Here is a 21,721-nt window from a genome sequence, read left to right as displayed (position 1 = left end):
CCTCGAGCTGAGCGAGAGGAATCAAATCGATGTGAGATCGCTCCCACTGTGACGCACAGCTCCTCCCTAATTTGCGGTTTCCCCGAATAGAGCTCAAGAGCTCCGTCTCTCCATTCACACACTCCATTTGTTCGGCTGCTGAGGTGAGGATGGTGTGGTTAACTTTGTCTGCCGCTGTTATGATTGGGGTCGAGGTGCATCTGCAGCATGGCGCCGAGACGGTGTCAACAGTCATGGAGATAAGTGCACGTCTCTTTTGCTTTTCACTACTTTCTGAAAGCACTCGCTGAGGAGGAATCATTACGCAGAGATGCAACGCGCGGCGTGGGCCACACACGCGGAGACAAACTCAAGACAGACGCAGACGGGTTACCGTATAACTCAAAGTCGGTGACGGGGGAGAGGACGGCGCCGCACTTCACGGGGGATTCATTGCCACTGACCAGCAGGCTGGTCACGTAGCCGCCATACACCTGAGGCACAAACCACCAATAGGATGTCTGAATATGTGTATTCAAACAGCGGATCAAGTTGCTAAAATGAGCATAACCGTAAACATGATTGAACAAAATGCACATCACACATTAAGGCAAGACAGTTGGAAACGTGAATAAAAATACTAATTGTCACAACTCGTTTCCACAGAGTGAGGAACTGAGCTTTCAAATAGACCGCGGGGTTATTTCTACTGTGTAAATGCAGATAATAGCACAATTATTATACATACGTTGTAAGCCGATGTAACATTTAAGAACATCTCAGTCACAGAGAATATTTTTACCTTCCCAAAAGCTCCAACCCGGGTCTTATCAATGTAGCTTTCCTTCATAATAAACCTGCAGGAGATACAAATGAATTATAGTCGGGAAGAACATTTCTATCGAACTATGTTTACAAGAAACTTTTGGTTATAATTGTATGCTACGATTATAACAACTACAGCTTAAACATAAACATGCAAAAAGATACATATATTATATATTCTGACAATAACAAGTAATGTGAAGAAATGTTTGCAAGGCAAACACTAAGTTTAAGGTTGTGGGGTGAGACTAACGGTTTGAAACCGACCTCATTTCCATTTAAAACCCGTTTATTCTGATTAATATTCTCCATTATGGGAATATATGTGGCTTCGTGTAACCAACGTAGCCGTAGGGAATAATCTAATGTCGGTGCATGTCGGTGGTGTCTGGAACCGCGTTCCCTAAACAATATTTAATCGGTTTATTGCAAAACAGGACATACTCGAGGGCTTTCCTCTGGTCCTGTTCCTCGTCCTGCCCCAGCCTCTTCTGGATCCGGTGCAGCAGGTTGGTCCCCTGGAAGCCGCTGCCCCGTCCGTCGCAGCGCACCACGATGGCGCCGAAGCTGCTGACCAGCACCGTGGCCCAGTCCACGTGGAACCGCTCCGCCACCGTCTGACCGCCGGGGCTCCCGTCGCTGCACGAACACACGCGCACACACACACACACACAGAAGCACAGGCAAAGAGTGGCGTGCAGCCGAGACGGCTCGATGAGACAATCGCATTTACTACGCGGCACGCCGTTTATGAGCTGGTGTCTGTTTGGGAGCCTGTGGGTGCACAGCGTTTTTCTGGAAATGGCTTTTTAAGGCCTGAACAGTCAGAGCTGCTAATGGAAACGCATTTCTTCGCCGTGCGGGAGCGTGCACCAAATGTTGTGTCAACCAGTGTGTAAACAAGCGGATACTCACACGAGCAGAAGCAACGGGTAGTAAGCTGTGTCCACAAAGCCGGCGGGTTTTAGGATCTGCATCGACAAGGCTGCAACGCAGATACAGCGACTTACCCCCGACTCAGTGCAGTAAAACAGAAACAGGAGAACCAAGCAGAAACTAAAGTATATTCTTAGCTCTGAATACATCCATCACCAATTTATGATGATGTGTGATGGCCGAAAGTATGCACTTTGTATCTCATCCTCTGCCAAATGGATGTGTTTCTATAGTAAATAAAACATGACAGTAAACCTACTGAGGTTCTTGCTTCATATAAAGTTTGTTAACTATTAGATAATTCATGCACGGGGATGCACACAGACGAGACATGACACCCACTGTAGTCCTCTACGTTGATCTCCTTGTACTCCACAGTCGGCATCTGCATGGAGTCCAGGGTGAGCCTCAGGTTCTCATTGCTCTCCAGTTTATGTACCAATGTAATGCCTGCAGACAGCGCACACACACACACACACACACACACACACACGCAATGAGTTTGCAGAGAACTCGATTCACACTAGCTTTGTTTGGACAGCTTCAATTTCAAGTTGTAGTTCTGAAAACTAAGAAACAATTCACGGTACAAGATCCCTTTTCCTTTCATTATTAGCATGACTGTTTATAGAAAAAAAGTGAATTATTCATTTTTGATAGTGTAGGATTCTGCATGACGCCTTGCATTGAAATTCATACAAGAAACAAGCTCCTTCAGAGCCTCTCGTCCTCAAACAATACAAAGCGGAGAAGAGAAAAAGGCTGCAGGGCTGCAGCTGAAAGTGAGCCCTGGATTCGCTCATAGCAAACCTCACGCGTCAAGAGGTCGCCCTGAGTAGGGATCCAGCTGTGCTTATCCAGCAGCTACAGCTGGTTTGGGCCCCACTAACCCCCTAACCCTCCTCGCTCGCCATGGCTGCTGGAGTCAAAGGCGATGCAGCCAACCTTGTGTTCGGAGTGTGCAAAATCTACACGAGGCCGACTGTACTGACGAACTGACAGGATGACGGAATTTGAATTAAACCTTCAGAGAAAACAACAAAGATGGCAACTCTTGGTAACTACGGGGCCCTCGAGCATCAATCTGTCCGTTAGCAGGAATGTAGTTGCGGCAGTGAAGAGAAGCCACTTGGTATGTAAACATCTGGCAAACAGATGCAGCGGGCAATGGGTGACAACGTGACATAATCGAGTGTAATGACATCAGGAGCTCTTTTAACATAATCAGGGCAGCGACTTCATATTGGTAAAACACAGGCTGACACACACACCCACACACACACGCACCCTGTAGTAACCACATTACAGTACGCTGACGGGTCCTAATGCAATGAGGCCGGGAGTGATGTGATTACGACGGGTCACCGCAGAAAACGCTTTCGACAAAGTAGCTGTCAATGCTACTGTGTACGAGGTCACTCGGGTGTCTTTGACATAATCCACATTCACTCAGTGCAAATACTTACTCTCCCTGTCTTGCGTCTCACTCTCTCCGTCTCTCTGCGTTCTGTAAACGGCCACGAATGGGACGTCCCGTCCTGGGGCAGGAAATCACACAAGTTTCACCGTCATTCCAAAGACATGGGGAGAGAATGTGAGAAACATCACAGGTGGAATGTTGCGGTGATAATAATCTGTGTGTCTGGGGACGGCCGTAGAAAGCCTCCGTTTCGGTCGCCGGCAGAAACAGACGCTTCGAAGGGTGTCGGTCGGGCGGAGAGAGGGGTTGAATGAGTTGACTACCTTGGCAGCTGAGCAGGAAAAAGCTCATGTTGTGGCTGAAGGAGCCGCTGACGTAGTCGCAGCTGTCGGCCAAGGCGCAGGACAGACAGCGGCGGTTGAAGGAGCCAAAGGTGTCCGCGCTGAGGGGGACGGAGAAGAGGTCATCGCACTTTTTGCTGATGCGGGGAAGAGCCGCCGCTGAGTCAAAAGAGCAGCCGTTACCTGTACAGGTGTCTTCGCTTCGGACCGTCCTCCGTGCTCAGGAAGTATCTACGTTGGTAGAGAAAGAGGAAAACACGAGTTCACAATGTTCACCACAGCGGACCAGCGGCCGTCTCCAGGTGCAACGTCGGCGCTATCGGCTGAACAAACGCTGCGCCCGCATGAAGCATTCGGGACTACGTAGTTATGGGGTGCTCACATCAACTGGCTGTCCTCGTTGTAGGCCAGGACTTGGGTGACATCCCAGTCTCCCGACGTGATGGACTGCAGGGTGTCAGTGCTGGTGTTGGGCTTTGGAGAGAAACGGAGGAACCTCTTTACGCGATGAAATCAAGGCAACGGTGGGGCTGATTTTTTTTGGGGGACCCGTTGATTGACGGACGCTTAACAAACACCACGCTGTGCACATGAGCACGTTACCTGGGAGACGGACATGGAGATGTGGAAGAACTTGCCCCTGCCTCCTTGTGGAATGGCGCGGGTGAAGAAGAGCTTCAACCCATCTTTGGAAAACAGAGGCCTCTCATTCTGCAGACGCGGAGAAGATTATTTTAAGGCGTTTAAATCCACAACACATAGAAATATAACCTCCACCAAAGGGGTTGGATGCAAAATGATACAGGTCATACTTTACACAGGTAGACACTACAAGTAGTACCTGTCTGTGGAGCCATCCTTCACTCTCATCCTCGTGTTTCTGGAGAAACAGGTTTCAAAATCAAGTAACGTAAAGCGCACACACACACACACACGCACACGCACACAGCATACACACCTTTGTGCAGACCCCCGTTGTGGCCTCGCACAGCGTGAGTATAGAGATGTTCTGGGCTCTGTTCAGCCAGTTGATGGCCAGTTTGGTGGTGGTGGCCCATCTCACCATGGTTACATAATACTCACTGACAAACACAGACAAAAGTTTTCCGTCTTACTTCACTTGCGCATTATGATGTCATTTCTAAAGCGGATGAAACATAAATGATATCCTTTTGATTGAAATTGAGATATTAGAGCGGCTTAGAATGAGCCACGGCGACGGAGGGATTAAAAATCTGATGGAGGGATTAAACTTTAGCAAAAGAGCCTCTCCGGAGAAATAATATTCTTACAGGACACAAAGGAAATTAAAGTAGGTGGCATCAGAAAAGGAATACATTAAGAGAGATTACCCACACGAGAGGAGATATGAATGTAAATCAGATCCACAAAACAATGCATGCGGTGCCACGTTTGCAGAGCGTGTCGTGGTGGGTTGGAGGTTTGCGATGCTCACCCCATCCGGGGATCGTCGGGTCTCCTCATCTCGATCGTGTGAAGAGGGCCGTTAAGGTTCACAACGTAGAGAGTGATAACTGGGTTCTCCTCGCCGGCCTGAACGGGGAGAGGAACGAGGGGACGACGTGAACATCAAGGGTCTGAGAGAGAATATCCAATCCGGAGGGGTTCGAGTGTGCACCTTAGGGTAGTGGTACTCTTTCCCCACTGGGTACGGGGTGCCCGTGAACATGGGCAGCTCCATCCTGGGCACCAGGCTGTCATTGATGGTGGCGTATGCTAGCCTGGCACCGTCTGGAGACCACCAATGGGCAATGTGGGACTGGAAGATCTCCTCTGGAAGAGCGAGAACAACACCAGCATCAATCATCGTGGCAGGAAATGGAAAGAACTCGCAGAGCAGAAACACGCATTAATCATAATGCTGCAGGCCAATGGAATCATTGTGCTGCTGCTCATTGGGGTTGGATATTAAGAGATGTGCAGCACGCTGCAGCGTCGGTACTCGTCTCTGTTTTCTGTTCACACAAACACTTTAAATCAGTCTTGAATGAATGTGGCCGATTGTTGATGATTTATGGATGTGAAGATGAGCAGTTTTTCCTGATAGCAAAAAGACGTCTGTTTGAAATTGACAAAACCTACAGTAGCCGGCGTATGACGCCAGCTCATCAAAGCATTTCAACAATATATACAAATGAATGTTGATATAATTCCCCCCATCAAAGGACAATAACACTTCTAGCACCAGGCCGGAGGGGCAATCCGCTGCACTATATCGCCCGACCAGTTGGCCATGTTTGCATTGACTCAGGAACTCTCTCTCAGACCCACACAGAACAACAGAACAACACACCGGCGCCTGGCTCATAAATCACAGCGGCCTCTAACAGCCCCCTCGACCGAAATAGAACCCGGCCAGAATTCCTAGAAACGAACCAAACGGCAATTTCTCCCCATGTGCCACTGCAACGTGTAGTTCACCATGTGACCTGGGCTGTTGGCTTATCGCTGCCTTCGTGTGTGTGTGTGTGTGTGTCAGCGAGGAGCTCACGTCGACTCATTTCACACAGAAGCCCCCTGAGAGCCTCAGTGTGCAGGTGTGTGTGTGTTTAAAATGATGTTCCAATCGCACACGCTCTTGCTCTCACACAGGGGCAATAACGGGCGGGGGGTCGGGGGGGGGGGGGTTAATCCCAGTCCTCCATCGCACACAAACTCCTCTGTCAACACACAACGCCTTATTGAGCCACGATGCAAACGAAGGCTCAGTGAGGGAACCTGTCCGACGACATGAGACAGTCCCATTTATTGCTACAGCGAGCCACCGGCTACATTCACGGACGCTTTTTGCAATTAAAATTGCATTATTGTTGTTTGTGGGACCGGATGCTTGCTTCTGGGAATTAGCAGACATCAACTACCAATTAGCATTTTAATTAACCGTGCACGTCTGGTGGAATGACTTGATAAGCAGTGTGTCCCCCCCCGTGCAGATGCCTGTGTACATTTGTTTTCTAATGCAATCCTGCTGAAGTGATCCCGTCACTGCCGAACAAGGCTAAAGCTACGATACCTCATCGGGATAAATGGGCTTCATGGTTGCATTCAGGCCTGTCGGCGGAGCTCCGTGGGGGAGGACTGGATCACACCGTCTGACGACAGGACATGACAGGACATGACAGGCATTATGCTGCATTTGAAAAATGTGAAAAAGCCTAAAAAGACGTCCCGCTGCCCGCTGGCCTCTCCAGAAGCAGCTTAAAAAGCTCCTCCGCGTGGAGCGGAACCGTCGGAGCGGCCCGGGCCGGGGGGACGCCGGGGGTCACCTTGGCCCGGTGGAGGAGATAGTTGAGTTTCTAGAACGATCCCGATACGTGCGCAGACAAAGGAAAGTGCACGGACAAAAGGGAGAGGAACTAAGGGAGCGTAAGTGAACCACTTTTGACGAGCCAGCACTCATTTTCATTTTTCTGAAGTGATGAAATTGTATCTCTTTCTTTCTCCAGTGACGACTACCAAGGTGAGCTGTTCTCCTTCCCGCCGCACGGACTACATTATTCACTGGATAAAGGACATTATTAATGCATGAGAGTCAAGTGGCAAAGTAATGAATGCAGATACAGGCAGACGGAACTAATGAGAAACTGAAAAGAAACCTTGCTGGTGGCATTTAGCTCATTTCCTGCAATTAGAAGGAATATTAAAATAATATGTGCCTATTACACGAGCAATAAGCAACAAGGAATATGTATGAACAAAAAGGATCAGGTACACACGGGGGACAAGCATGTGTCCCCCGTGTGTCCAACAGAGGGCAGCAGTCTCACGTTCCACAACCGTCAAGCAGAGACATGCAGCTTTATTGGGACTACTCCCCCCCCCCCCGTGCGTCCTGGACACTCAAGAGCCTGCAGTCCACCCTCCTAATCACATGCAACAACTGCATCAAACCACCTCAAGACCAAGTCCTAACTGCACCCTGACTCCAGATGAAGGAGTCACTCGTTTGGTTGGATGACGTGCCGCTCAGGTTTGCCTCACGAGGCGCTGCGTGCACGTCGGGGGAACAGCAGCTGCTATAAATACTGAGGTGAGACTGCAGGTGATAATCACGCGTGAGATTCAGCTCGGCGTCTCCAGCGTCTTTGTGGCGCCTTGGAGATGCGTCAGTGGAAGATGATGCAGGAATAAATGGTTTATTAAAAGCACACCACGTAGGTATTGTCCCCACTGGACTCTGTCGTTCCATGTTTGTTGTCTAAATGGACTAATGGGGGGCGTTGTTTCGTTGAAGGAGAAGGCCGGGCAATCGCTCACCGCCAATACACGTCCTGTGCACGTTGTTGCTTTAAGTGACCGACGTCGGAAAGGACCCTAGAGATGAAAACAAAGAATCGATCCGGTCTGTTGGTTTTCCGTCATGTGGCTCGGAAGACGACGGCGGGAAAAGTTGGTTGTTGTCAAAGTTCAGCATGGCTCAGTTTTAGCAAAAACATTGTTCAATATGAATGACTCACGCACACATTTAAGCGCCAGAAGTCTGTTTACCAGGAAAATCAGTATCTCACAAAGACTGATTATCACAGAAATAGATGTCGGTGTCCCCGGGTGTCTATCTAACACAGCGGCATTACCTTCATTTCCCGCGGAGAGACTTTTTGTCACATTCTCCCGGCAATGTCACTTAAAAAAAAGTTTCCCGAAAGCCATTTCCAACTGTGTGTCTCGCATCACTTTTCAGCTTGTTTTCACAAGCAAAACGAAAAAACAACATTCTCGGTCCTGTTTAATAATCTCTCTCTTCCCGGGCGCACATTGTGTTGATTATGTGGCGCCCGCGGGCCCCTCAGGCTCCGCCACCAACAGGAGCGATAAACAGACACGAGGCTGCGAACAAGCCTCCCCGATGCAAACAGTCATCTAACCAAACATCTACCGGGGGGGAGCGAACACGACTCGAATCAAAGCCACTCCAGCTTCTTATCTCGCCGCACCAGAGCACCGCGAACAGCTGTTTCCCGGGGCTGCGCGGCGCCGCAGGACGCGTCAGCATCAACGCAGCCGGCAGACGACACCACACTGGAGACTCTCCCCGAGGCCTTTTGGGCGGTTACACACCGCCGACGGGGTCATTTCGTTTCTGTCTCCCCTGCGTGCGCACACCAAACGCACACGCGCATGGATTAAGACAGCGGATGTTCCAGCCGGGGAGATTATTTGCCAACCTTTCACCCCCCCGAGCATCAAATCTGCTGCGCAGCGGCAGCCAGCGCTTAAGACCTCGTTTCCCGTCTGCGGTGTGACCCTCGGTGTGACCTCGGTCACTGGCGTCCAAAATGCTCGTCCTCGCAGGCGTCGCAGGGATGAATGTAAACATTGCACAACCGCTGCGTCGAAGCCAAATCTATTTACAGGGATTTATCAGTGGTTTTTAGTTTATTAGCAAAAGACAAACCAATAATAGCGGTCTAAAAAAGTCGTATGTGCATTCAATTAAAGATGTCATTGCTGTTGATTCTACTTTAGCATTCTTTAGCTTTGAGCCAATTCCATCAAGCACAGCAGCCAATATCACCACGAATCAACACCTTAAAAACACTTTTCCCATCATATGATCCTTTTTTGGATACCTCGTGTAACCGCACATGAAAATGACGTCTGATATATTTGCATGAATGTGAGTTGAATAAGTCAACATGAGATGAAAACAGGCAAACAAACAGCGTAGATAAGCAGCAAATATTCCACTACAGACTCTCAACCTCACTGGAACTTCTGAAGCTGGTTCTGTGTTTTATATCCTCAGTAAAAGATTTATCCCACTATAATGCTGAGTGTAAATTACCACGCTTTCCGCAGCACATCAACGCGAGTCGGAGGGGTTAGACGCTGTGAAAGCGCTCTGATGAACGTTTAAACGTCTTGGATAACGGAAGCTGCTCTTGAAGGACGGACGTGGCGCTAAGTGGAAGAGGAAACAACCGCGCGGCGCATCGGTGACCTCAGAGGACCCAACGGGTCGCAGCGTCGGACGGACATGTATCGTTTCAACGATCTCACTCGAGGATTAACGTCTGGCTGCATGTCCGCTCTACGTCCATCTATGTCTATGCGCCTGCCGCGTGAGTGTTCACGGCGAAGCGGCGGCTCACAGCGAGCGGATTGCCGGCGTACCTTCGTACAGCCAATCGCTGAGCCCGTTGAAGATAACGCCCTCCTTGCCAGTAGACACCAGGCGAATGGAACGGTTGTCAACCCTGGAGCGATAGTAGATGTTGTTCTCGAAGACAAAGATCTGCATGAGCCAGAGAGGGAGGGAGGGAGAGGGAGGGAGGGGAGAGGGAGGGAGGGGAGAGGGAGGGAGTACGGCATGTTAGCGGGAAACAATCTTTAGACCAACTATCTGAAATCCTACAACAAAACGGCCATCCAGGAAAGCATTTGATCCCTTCACGTTGATCCCCACTCATTAAGGTGGATGAGCTGTTACGTTATTATCTGGTATTTACACCTGGGCGCTATCGCGGCTGAAATCAACCCCCGGGGGGGGGGGGTCAAAACGGCCACATGCACTGTGCTTTCTTACCTGTCACACACAAGACGGAGCACATTTCCACAATGGCTCCTTTTTTATTGGAGGGACGCCGACGATTTGACAAAAGGAAGAAAAAAAAAAAATAGGAGAAACGTGTCTTTTCATTTTCTGAAAAGATGGTTCTGAAAAGACCGCGGGACCAAATTCTAACTTTGATGCTCTCCCCTGCAGGCCGGGGAGGGTTCTCAAGATAACGGAAGGTCAACTCTTTCATTACAGGGAATAATAGATCATCAGCACCCAGGGTGAGCGCGATAGGGCGGGTGGCTCCCGGGGGCCAGAATTCTAAAATGTTACTACCTCAACGCCGTGCTGAAATCCATCTCAGGCTATTACATGGAAGGCTTCGCTCAGGAGCTCACGGATTAGGGAACGTGTGGGCCTCACGGTTATCAGTTTGGGAAGGATTCCGCTAGAAGATATTCATACGGAGAAGTCTAAATGTTGGTAAATCCAACGCTGAAGCTGCCAACGGTGTTTATTAACTTTTTTCTACACTGTGAAATGGATCAAAATGACATTAAGAATCTATCCCATCTACCCATTCAACACTCTTCAATCTTTCTTGTTCTTTTAAAGGTGAAACAGAATCCGTCCCGAGCTGGGGGTCCGTGTGGTTCGGGGCCCACTTTGGAGTCCCCGTATAGGAGCTAGAACTCCGGCAACGATTGGCATGATCAGAATATTCACACTAAATTGTAGGAAACTGTGGAGAACACGGCTGCGCTGCTGAGACCTCGCCGGCACAAAGAGAAAATTTGATTGAACCTTTTCCCCTCTGAGGCAGACGAACACGCCTCCCGGCTGCAGAGGAAGTGCAATCATTGCACTTACTGGGGGCGTTTCTGGCATTAAGCATATTATAGCATAGCATACCAGAAAAGCTGGTTACAAAGTGGCAATTTGGACCTTCAAAGACTTGAGGGTAGTGAGTGCGGAAGGTCAAAACAAAAAGTTCCTATCAAAATGCATCGTGGGAAGTCGATAAGTTGAAAAATCCGGCGTGCGCATGCGGATGTGCTCGTCCTCCAGGGCGAAACCACGCGACACGTACCCAGACGCGTGACGGCGGACGTCTCCCTGACCTCCACCTCCCACACAGAGGACATCTGAACCTTCGGGGGGGAAAGCAGCTGCGGGCTCAGTTTCACGCTGACACAATCCGCCTGATGGACGTGAAACCACTCGGTGACTAACGGGGAGAAACTCCCGGCCGTATCAGTCTAGCGACTGCGTTAATTAATCCACTGAGGAGATAACAGGTAATTAATAGCATTGTGCTGAAGAACGTTATCACTTACATTCTGTCTGCGCCGCAAACCAACAGACTGGAGCTCATTAATGCGCTGACAAGATCGACCGCGACGACGGGAGGCGGAAAATGACTCATCGAGGAATTACTGCGGAGGAGCGTCGCGTGTCGATGGCGTTCAACTTGAAATGCGTTCGGAAAGAGATCTCTGAGGGGAGGAGGATTTTGCGCTTTCGAGGAGTGAAATGTGTCGCGTGGCCTCTGAAATATGACGGTAACATGTCGCGTGTGTCGGGTTTCTGTGCAGTGGATGCATCACACAGAGTGGACCAGTGAGAACATCGGGCACCGACTTCACCTTCTACTCTTCTGAGCAGCTTTCTTGTGTTCACTCCTGAATTATCTCTCTTTGTAATTTGACAAGGGACACCTAAATGCACCATTCATTTGGTTTTAGGCACTTGACCCACCAGCTTCCTTCATCTCGCTAAACATCCCCATTGCCATTTGTACAGATCTGCCCCAAAAAGTACCTGCTCTAATCCACAATACATTTTTCTGTTAATGTTGTGATAGACAGCCAAATAAAATGAAAATCAATTAATGCAGGTTTAAACATAACATACCTTCTACACCTTATGTCATTACATTAGGGGCCACTCTAAATCCCCCTAAATCATTTATACCATCTTCCATTAACTTTTAAAGCCACACTAAAAGGCGCTGCATGCGAACCGTTTGAAGATACTTTACGCGATATTTTGACTTCAGGGGACATTTCTTACCAGTTGCTGGTCCTGGGGTCCCCAGCCCGCATACTGCAGCTGGGCGTTTCTGACCTCTGGGGGGTTCAAGTTCCAAGTTGCCCTGCGGTAAACAAATGCAGTCAGACAGAAGCGCAGACGCACGTCTGCAGGAGAAGAACAAGCGTGAACACACTTCGGTGTTTAAAACGGATCCATTCGGTTCGCCAACAGCTAAAAGTTTCGGCTTCTTGAAAATGTGTGTCGTGCTTTTGTTGCTCTTGAACTGACTTTTTCGGCAACTTTTAACAGAAACTAATGAAGATCGGGGAGGTGAAATCGCAGAAGCGAGCGACTCGTTTAAGCTCCGGTCGCGCATGTTCCTTCCTTCACACAGAGCATCCAGACGTCCCGGCAAAGCCATCGTCCCCTGCCACCCCGAGACCACCCATTCCCCATTAACCCTTTCACCTCGCGGGACGCCGCGCACACAATTGGACGCCAACAGCTCAGTTGAGTTTCCCCAGGTGCTCCGCGGGAGGGAAGCTCTTGCAGCGGGTGGGAGCGAGTTGCTCAGGCAGCAAGGTCAGGTGACACGCTTCAGGACGAGATAACGGAATTCAATATTACGGGACGCACGCTGGCTTAAGGGCTACTTACGGAGTATCCAGACTGCAGATGATGTAGAAGGCCGTGTAGGAATGCTGGTACACCTGGAAAAATGGGTGGCATCACATCACACAGACGATTTGTTGTAAATATAAATATATATATATATATATTTAGACAGAAGACATGAGTGTACATTCAACCACACCTCAGAGAAAAACTAAATTATTGCGTTTTACAATTCATCCAGTTCACCTTGTGTGCGTCACAAATGTATTCTATCACTGCCCCCCCCCCCACCTCCACCGGCCGAGGGGTTTGTTTGTGTTGCTCAGGTGGCTGACATATTTGGCTGTCAGTTTGCTAATTCAAAAAGCAAGCAAAAGGAATGAGAAGCTCACCGGTGCAACGTTGTAGGCCAGCAGCACATGCTTCATGTCAGGAGACACTTCGTACTTGCTGGCTTTGTACATTTCCTGGTAAGCAAAAGGCAGATGTAAGACGGAAGGGGGAGATAAAAAAAAAAAAAAGAGGAGACCTTTCACCATGCGTGTTATTTTTTCATTAAACCAGTCCTTAAACGACTGCCTTTGACGGATTGCTCGGCTCCCGCAGCAAATGGGACTTGCATTAATCTTTGCACCGGGACATAATGTTGTGTGTCGTCACCCGGGGAGCCGACGCCACATCTCCATCTCGCCGTGACCCGTCATACCGGCGCCTTCAGCTGTGACCACGAGGTTCACGCCGCACAGCAATCAAGCCCCCGTAATAAAAGAAGAGCTCTGGGTGCTTTGATTTGCTGACACGATGAGAAAAGTTTTAATGGGATTCACAGGCGGCCGCGCTCGGTCCGTCTGTCCCGCGATCGTGGAAAGTGAGGAGAGATGGAAAGGCGGGAAAAGACTTACAAACTTCTTGTTGTGCACCAGGACGGCCTTTTCGTCAGTGTCGACGTTGAACTTGACGACGTCGCCTCCACGATCGCGGTATAATAGCTCATTACCTGCGAGTAAAGGGAGAGAAGTGGAACATTTTTATTTCACCCGCCGTGTAATAGTGGATGCAAAAGTCCGCAGACATACAACAAAACCACACAAACGTACATAATGACACTGAAAATGACTGAGAAAACCACCAAAGACACTTTTTAATCATCACACTTCTTATAAAAAAGGCATATTAAATTAGGACTGATGGAAGGTTTCAATGATTAGTCAGCTATAAGTATAGATATTTGATTTTTGGGGAATGTCTGTTCCATGGAGTTACTTTCAGCACTGTAAGGGAATTGACATGTCTCGTTCTCAGAGGACGGGAGAGGGACGCTTTAGCCCAAAAGGTAAAAAGGCCGGCTTTAACAAACAGTCCCTGAGACTCTCACCTCTCTGCGGACGCACAGCTTTCAGTGGAAAAAGGCGTCCGCCGCGTTCGGGCCCCTGGAGGAGCCGCTTGACGGGAGCCGTTGTTTGAAAGACGTACGAGAGTTCACGCAGCTCCTCCTCCGTCAGCCTTTTATCGGCGAAGGATGCGCTTCATACGGCAACCATCATAACCCAGCCGCGCTCCCGCGTCTCGCCGCTTTGCCGTTCCGTTTGGGCGCACGAGCGAGGGCCCCCATTCGGCGAAGGCAATTAGAACCCAGAGATTGTTATGCAGAAGTGAACTCTAATCTGCCGGCATATCTAATTGGCCATTAGAGGTGACAAAATGACCATCACAACAGCTTTAATTCAGAACGTGCGGGGAAGACATTTTGAATCGGCGTGGCCAAACAGCCCCTCGACAGCTTCCGCCTGCTGGCTGAAAACCAGCGGCATGCTAACAACAAGGGCAGAAAACCAGGGTGATACATAAAAGATTCATTTTTTTTCAATGCGCTCCATTATCTTGGTTCCGACTGTTTGGCATCTTGATAAAACGGCTCGACTCTCGTGCACGAAATGGTAATCGCGGACAACGGGGCTCGAATGCGTGAGGAAGAATCGCTGTTCAGAGACTGACCGGCCTTTATTTTTTGCATCGTGACTCTGTTTCCGCAGTCGGGCTTCGTTTTTGAAGTCAAGAGACCTGCGTCTCTACAAGGCGTCTTCTTTTTTCCCCCATCTTTATTCCTCGCTGATCTCCTTCATCCAAAAAGACGCCTCCGACGCCCCTCTGATCGCCAAATCCTTCCCATCGCTGCCCCTTCATGTGCCCTCCTGCTGGGTTAAATCATTTTAGACCCCCTCTCACCTCTCCAACCTTTTGTTTTCGGCTCTTCCAAAAGGCCCGAGAGCCCTCCGTCCCGTCACAGTACTGCGGGCGGCACGTCTCCCCTTTCAATCCATCTCCTTTCCTTCCCCTCTACTTTAAGGCGCTGTGCATTGGCCCCACGGCGCCGTTTCCTGCTCTGATCCATACGGCTCCGTGCCAGTACGGCTTGTTAATACAGCGCCCTGCCCTGGGCACAGCGCTCACCCGGCCTCCGTCCAGCCAGGCAGAGGGAGGAGAGGGAGATTCAAGAGACGCCAAGCGCCGCGGAACGTCTCGACTGAGACAAAAAGGACGATTTAACAATTGGAGTGCGTGGATTTCTTTTGCTGCAACAAAATCTACAAAACCGCCTTTTATCTGGAAAACGGATAAAGAGTTTCTTGAAGTCACGTCCTTTATCACGTTCTGTGATCTACTGATCTTTAGTTCCTGTTGAGACGGTTGAAGAGACTCCGAGGCAGCGATGTGGCATTCCTCGAAAAAGCACTTTCTGAGCTGAAAAAGTTGTAAGAAGCTGCTGGGATGGATCGGATCTGTCCTCCTTTCACCTTCAGAGCCCGTCGGTAAGAGCGTTGCTCTGTCCTCAGGACTCCAGATCTTATAAAAAGACACAAGCGACCAGGGGAAGAATTATGGCGCCTGTCTTCAGTAACAGCGTCCTAAATCTTTACCACCCATCGGATTACATTTGCCGTGAAATATAGCTTCATAAAACATTCAGTAGGAGTTTTAATTAAAAATCTCCCTCTAATACATTTCTAGTAATTTGGTTTCATTTGCAGATGGTTCTTGAAAGGGAATTTCCACATGACACCACCTGTGGGTGTTTCTCCGATGGGGCCAAACCGCACAGCCTTTGAATAATATTTCGGAGCAACTTAATGCAAATAGATGAAGAGAGGAGCCAAACGTTTCAAGTGTGAACCTGCTGACCAACCATGAGACCGACCGGTTCTCACAGTGGCGATCATTTGTGTTCATCGGGAACGCCGATCGGCGCGTGCACGCCGCTTTCACTACTCTGGCTCCTGAGTCCATCGTTACCATTGCGGTTTCACGCTGTTTAGCTTCTGGATTTTTATTTTTTGGGGGTTTATTTAGACGTTTCAAGGCAGCAGGGAGCCGAGCTAAAGTCTAATCTTGAAAGAGCAAACTATTGACAGGGGCTCCGTCCCACCGGCGCGATGTACAAAGAGCGGCGCACCTTCCAACGAGACCCTCAACCTCAGGGTCCTGGAAACCCGCCGGCTTCAAAAGCAGGATACCTCTTTAATAAAGATGACTGCAATACGTTTGATGTTCCATCCTCCAGAAGTGGAAAAACTGCCGCAAAAACCTTGAGATTCACTCCTTGTTGGGTGCAGCGGAGAACAATGTGACACAGATAAAATCCCCTTTGACATGAAGCGTCAACTTTGGAACCCTTTTTTAAAAACTTGTACCCTCTAAATTCATGTGTAAGGTACCACAAATGCTAAAAACATCTAATTAGCCGGTAATATAGGCGCATTTAAGAAGGATCATGGAGAAATGACTTGTGGCCCTGCTGTGATAACATCATGGAGCCCCACGGCCCATTCTCAATAATAATAATTACAATTATAATCATATTTACGACAGTAAGATCATGCTTTAAATGTCTCCCAGAAGTCCATTGCCCCTGGAAGCAGTAGAGTAGATCATTTGATACGAATTAAGTCCCTAGAAACTCACCTTGCCCGTCTGATTCTGCGTTCCTTCCAAGATGTCCCCCAAGGGAGCACGCAAGTCTTCTCAGACACCCTCCATCAACCAGCTGAACCACCCGTAACCTCAATTTGCAATTAATCCTTAAGTCCTTGTGTCATCGTTGATTTGACTCACTGCATCAGAGGTGACGGTCGCTTCCTCAGTGTCTGTCAGCTGATCATAAATTCACACCCCAAGCAGTCCGCGAGTCGCCTCGGCCGCCGTGAGCCGCTTAAGAATCATCCCGCTCATAGAAATGTAGGATAAGGATCGTGACATTCAGCATCACATCACTGATCAGACTCTTATTTGGACCGACGGAAAACAGAGAGATGAGTCCAAACACGCAGGTGTTCCAGTGGCCTCGCTGGACGAACAACTCTGTAGTTCCACCGTCAATAATTAGTAGACAAATGGAAATAATGACTAGTTAGGTGTGGCAGCATAATCTAATCAGTATAATTAGCAATTTATATCTTAAAGGGCGGGTTAAGATTTCATTTGTCAATCTTTAATTTCACACCGTCTGATGGAAGCTCCCGAGTCGCAGCCTCCAGTTTCATTACCCGATGAGCTGGTGAGTGAGATTCCTTTATGGGAAGAGGGAAACAGGCCAATCTGGGCCAATGTGCAAGAATTAAAATGAATTCATGCATTATATTTAATTAATACAAGTCTTTCACAAATTAAATTAAATTTCCTTCATTTGAAGATGTTCTCTTTCTCTTTACTCACTTTCCCAACGAAGAGGATTAAATGATCGCCAGCATGTGAGTGAGCGAGCTCCCATTCTTCTCCTTCTCCCCTTCTAAATTTTGGGACCTTGGACCTCTGAGTCACATTTTCTCAAAAGATTCATTGCCTCTTTAATAAGGCCACTGACTGCGGACTCCTCACTGACCCCCCCCCCCCCAGTTGCCCCTGCCTCCGGGCAGCAGGAGCAACTAGTGGTCAGCTACAAGCAGCAGGTTAGGCTAACGGCGAATGGCACCACCGGTTCTTTAAGCTCTTCTCATATATAATACGTTACATTTAATATTTTATAATGCAAATGAAACGAGCATCGACACAACAGGGTGCATTTCAAAGGTCACTCCCAAGCGTTTGTGGAACCACTGACAACATGATCCAGGGGGCCTCTTGCTGTGAAGGGAGGCCCCCCGCTGCCCTCCTGCTGTGTTCCACAAACAGCTGAGCGGGGCCGTCTCAGAGATGCGACGGTGAATCCAAAGGACCGTAAGTCCATTTCACGCCTTGGATGTGAACCGCCGTGTGCAGGAGGTGTTATGGGGATGTGGAATGTAGACACATTTACTGGATAACAGTGTTGGACCCGGGAAACCACAAGTATATCACATCCACGATACGGGGAAGATAAGGCGTGTTCGTAGCTGCTGTCAGGAGGACAAAATGTGACTTCCCCCGTTGTGTGTCTCTGTATGTGAGCGTGGTGGCGTTCTAATTGACACCTTCTCCGCAGGCGCAAACCGAGCACAATTGATGTGTTTTAGGCGGGTTTGCTTGTTACAGCGATGTCGGACTGCGGTCCCGTGGGACCGAACTGCCAGCATGCAGAACATAACAAAAAAAGCATGAAAGTACACCGCCGCTGTAATAAAACCAGCCAGAGATGAAAGAAATAGCGTGCGAAAATAATGAAATGAATGAGACTGTTCAGCATTAACCAGCACGAATGCCAACTAACAAAATAACCTTAATTAGTTCGATAATTAGTCCCGGAAGCTTGCAGGAGAGTGTGGGGCTGCGATTTAAACATGCAGCCATTTGAAGGCTACATGCAGACAGGCTATTTTAAAACCCTGCAGCATCGCCAGTAAAGGCCATGAGACATCGTGTCTTCTGTTTTTGGCCCTTTGACCCCCACAACTGACTGCAGACGCCGCGCCGGCGTTCTCAAGCTTGAGCTTTAAAGAGCCACCGTGTAGCGTTTAGTGCGACGTGCCGGAAGAAACTGAAAATTAAAAACGAACCTTTCTTTAGGGCGTCATCACCTGAGAATGAACAGCTTGTAAATGTCACCCTGGAATGAGACATTTATAAGTACATTTCCTCGGCATGCATGTTCAGCTTCACCGAACCCGGGCGCTACATCGCCACTGAATGCCGACAAAATCCAGTTACAGTAGAAACAGGCGGTGCCGTTCTGCAGTAAAACCTGGAGCTAAGATGACAAGATAACAGCGGAATTTACTCCCCATCAATGTTTTGATCAAATGTGTTTTTGTTTGATTTTGCACAATGTGAAGCCGCTGCTTCTTCATGAGAGGGAGAGATTACAATAATGAAAACTAATTATCACTTTCCTTCCCGTCTATCCGGGGGAAGGAAGATTCTAGTTTTGGCAAGATTCTTAAGGCAGACAAAACTCGAGTGACATTTTTTTTTTTTGGGCTTCTCAAAACTTGGATCAAAGATGACATTCAGCTCCTCAGATGTTGCCTCCACGTTAGCAGCAGTTAGACTGGTGAATCTGCCGAGAGACACAAAAAGAAAAACGTAGAATTCAAAAAAACCTGCGTCTCCTCTCGGGCGTCAGATGCCTTTTCCCTCGATTCCCTCCGTGGGAATTAACGCTCGACGACGGCGGTATATTGTGACAGCTTGATTCTATCAAAAGACGAGTTGTCGCGCCACTTCCGCAGTGGTTGAAAGGGATGACAAAACGCGAGCTTGTGCCAGGACCCCCCCCCCTCCACCCAACCCCCACCCAACAGATTTAGCTCCACTCTGCGCTTTGCCGCAGAACGCCATCTCAAAAAAGCGACGTCGGCAGCGGGCTGCCTGGAATAATGTTGTCATTTTACAAAAGCTGATTGCCTGTGACATTGAACGAACGCTGCGCGCTAAAAGTGAGCGTGAGGGGCTAATCAGCTCCGTCTCATTGGTAAGAAGAAGGAGCGCGGAGCTCCATTAACAAAAGGGCCTCCACATCATTACTCGTGTTGCGTGTCGCAGGAGCGGAGCTGTGCAGAGTCAATAAGGGACAACTGGCTAATCATCGGCAAAGTGACGGCTCTGTGCGCCCATTAGAGGCGAGCCGGCAGAGGAGGTTGTGCGTCACCCAGGAGATGATCCCGACGCACAAAAACGGACACCCCCCCACGGGCCCCCCGCTCTTATCTAAACGACTTTCACGAGTCCCCCATTTTAAGGGAGCGCCAATCGGTCGGCTCGCTCTGCAAATCGCTCTGCTTTGGCGTGCTTAACAAACATCAACGAGGACGAGAGGCGTCCCGGGAGGAAGGCGGGCCATTAAAAACGGGCGAGCAGCTGCTCTCCGAGAGGCAGCGGCGTTTCCCACGGGGGCTGGCTTCACCTTGGCGGTGTGTGCGGATGTTGTTGTTTGATCCAGATGGAATAGTTAAAAAAAAAAAAAAAAAAAAGCGGCGGCGCGCTGGGGAGGCGTGTGGCCGCCGCCTCGACATGATTGGACTGCTGATGCAGAGTGCAGGCCGGGGTTGTTCACGCCGACCGAGCGCAGAATTGCGTTTCTCTGTCCCGTGGAAAGAGTGTGATGAAGACCAGTTAAATGCTGCGTCTGTGTTGCCAGATCTCAACTCACCGAGCACAATGTGATCACAGACACAGAGGATAAAACCCAAATGATGCAAATGATCCAATAGAACCTGAGGGAGGGTTTAGAGTCCCTGCATTCAGCACCTAATAATACAACATATCCGAGTTAATGCTGTTGGACAGGACATGAGGAAGCAATTCCTACCGGTAAAAATAGCCAATGTATGATCATTAAGGATCCTTGAGGTTATATTCAGTCGGTCTCCGGGGATTTGATTGATCGATGGAGACAGCCTGGGGAAGGGAAATCATAAAACTGGTCAAAATTAGATTTACAAAATTTAATTTCGATCCCGAAGCAGCCGCACTGCAAGGCCGAGACCGTCCTGGAAGCAGGCAGGTTGGTCTGGTGAAGACGACGCGGTACCGAAGTCGGAATAATCAGCTGATGGATCACTAGCTCCTTCTCTCCTTCTTGTCAGCGGCGTATAATGATGCACTAAAAATACCTCCAGATCAAGGAATGAACTGCCAACAGCACAAAAAGGAGGCGATGAACGAGCGCACTGCTTTCTGATGGCAAATCTGGTTTCATGGCGGCTTCAGCAGCTCTTTGGATTATTACAAAGCCCTTTTCTCCACACATCCGTCTTCCCTCTGAGCATCTTAGAAAAAAAAAGGCTTTGCGTTAAGGGAATATCTCAAATAAAAAAATAACCGCAATTTACGACGCTCATCACATGTAATCCAGCCGCTAACAGAAATATGCCCCTAATCTCCATTGAGCGGAGAACAAAACAGATGTTCCCCTCCAGATGTGTACGACGCTGCCACTGGTCGGGATGCTCACCGAGGCTCGCCCACGTGTTATTGATTTGCTCGGCGTACAGATAGGAGCGGAGGGACGTCTCGCCCTGAAGCCCAAGCGGGGGCGGGGGGGGGGGGGGGGGGGGGGGGGACAGGGAGCTAAACCCCCCGGAACCCACCACGCCGACTTCCTGTCACGGACAAAACAAACGCGGGTTTTCAGCTTTCTAAATCGCAGTGAGCAACAGACTTCAGGATATGGGACGTAACAGCTGCTGAGAGTCACCTCGGAGGCTGTGATTGGAGGAGACAGCTACGTTGTGCACCAGAGAATAAAGAACGCGCTTCATTAATCCTTCGGCTGCACAGATGCCTCACGTCTCGGAGGCTGTGATCGTTCTATTCAGACGCGTCAGGTTGCGTCGCGTCGCTGTTTTACCTTGATAGCAAAAATAAAGTAGATCGCTTCATCTCACGGGCTCCCTGCGGTGCTGTCGGCGTTTACACTGTCGCAGCGACCGCTGTTAAAAGGAACACGTGTTTGAAATCGGTTGTGATGAATTGTAACAATAACAGCATCAACACGCCGTCATTGATCACAGGGGGGGGGAGGAACGGGGGCCGTGGCTGCAGGTAATTGGGTAGTTATTGAAGCATATGGAATAATCCTTTGGCGTGATGTCAGACATCTAGGACACAAACACACACACACACAAACTGCAACACTCAGCT

General features: G+C 49.2%; 1 protein-coding gene across 6 annotated transcripts in view; it reads right to left on the bottom strand.

Annotated features, from left to right (window-relative positions):
* dpp6a (dipeptidyl-peptidase 6a) overlaps positions 1 to 21,721 on the bottom strand; it is a 125,425-nt gene that overhangs the window by 3,510 nt on the left and 100,194 nt on the right. For all 6 annotated transcript variants that reach the window (XM_040167123.2, XM_078096196.1, XM_040167124.2 and 3 more), the window contains 19 exons: positions 13,573 to 13,667; positions 13,063 to 13,137; positions 12,713 to 12,765; positions 12,095 to 12,176; positions 9,637 to 9,757; positions 5,141 to 5,295; positions 4,958 to 5,055; positions 4,460 to 4,583; positions 4,343 to 4,381; positions 4,105 to 4,212; positions 3,884 to 3,975; positions 3,685 to 3,732; positions 3,484 to 3,602; positions 3,207 to 3,278; positions 2,083 to 2,190; positions 1,720 to 1,789; positions 1,249 to 1,443; positions 782 to 836; positions 374 to 473 (listed from right to left, as the gene is read on the bottom strand). In XM_040167123.2, coding sequence (XP_040023057.1) covers positions 374 to 473; positions 782 to 836; positions 1,249 to 1,443; positions 1,720 to 1,789; positions 2,083 to 2,190; positions 3,207 to 3,278; positions 3,484 to 3,602; positions 3,685 to 3,732; positions 3,884 to 3,975; positions 4,105 to 4,212; positions 4,343 to 4,381; positions 4,460 to 4,583; positions 4,958 to 5,055; positions 5,141 to 5,295; positions 9,637 to 9,757; positions 12,095 to 12,176; positions 12,713 to 12,765; positions 13,063 to 13,137; positions 13,573 to 13,667 — 1,809 coding nt within the window. The remainder of the gene's footprint in view (positions 1 to 373; positions 474 to 781; positions 837 to 1,248; positions 1,444 to 1,719; positions 1,790 to 2,082; positions 2,191 to 3,206; positions 3,279 to 3,483; positions 3,603 to 3,684; positions 3,733 to 3,883; positions 3,976 to 4,104; positions 4,213 to 4,342; positions 4,382 to 4,459; positions 4,584 to 4,957; positions 5,056 to 5,140; positions 5,296 to 9,636; positions 9,758 to 12,094; positions 12,177 to 12,712; positions 12,766 to 13,062; positions 13,138 to 13,572; positions 13,668 to 21,721) is intronic.

This window comes from Gasterosteus aculeatus, chromosome 21 (assembly GCF_964276395.1).
Source record: "Gasterosteus aculeatus chromosome 21, fGasAcu3.hap1.1, whole genome shotgun sequence".
Taxonomy (NCBI): Eukaryota; Metazoa; Chordata; class Actinopteri; order Perciformes; family Gasterosteidae; genus Gasterosteus; species Gasterosteus aculeatus.
The sequence above is the reverse complement of the archived record's forward strand: the minus strand, read 5'-3'. Positions and strand labels throughout refer to the sequence as shown.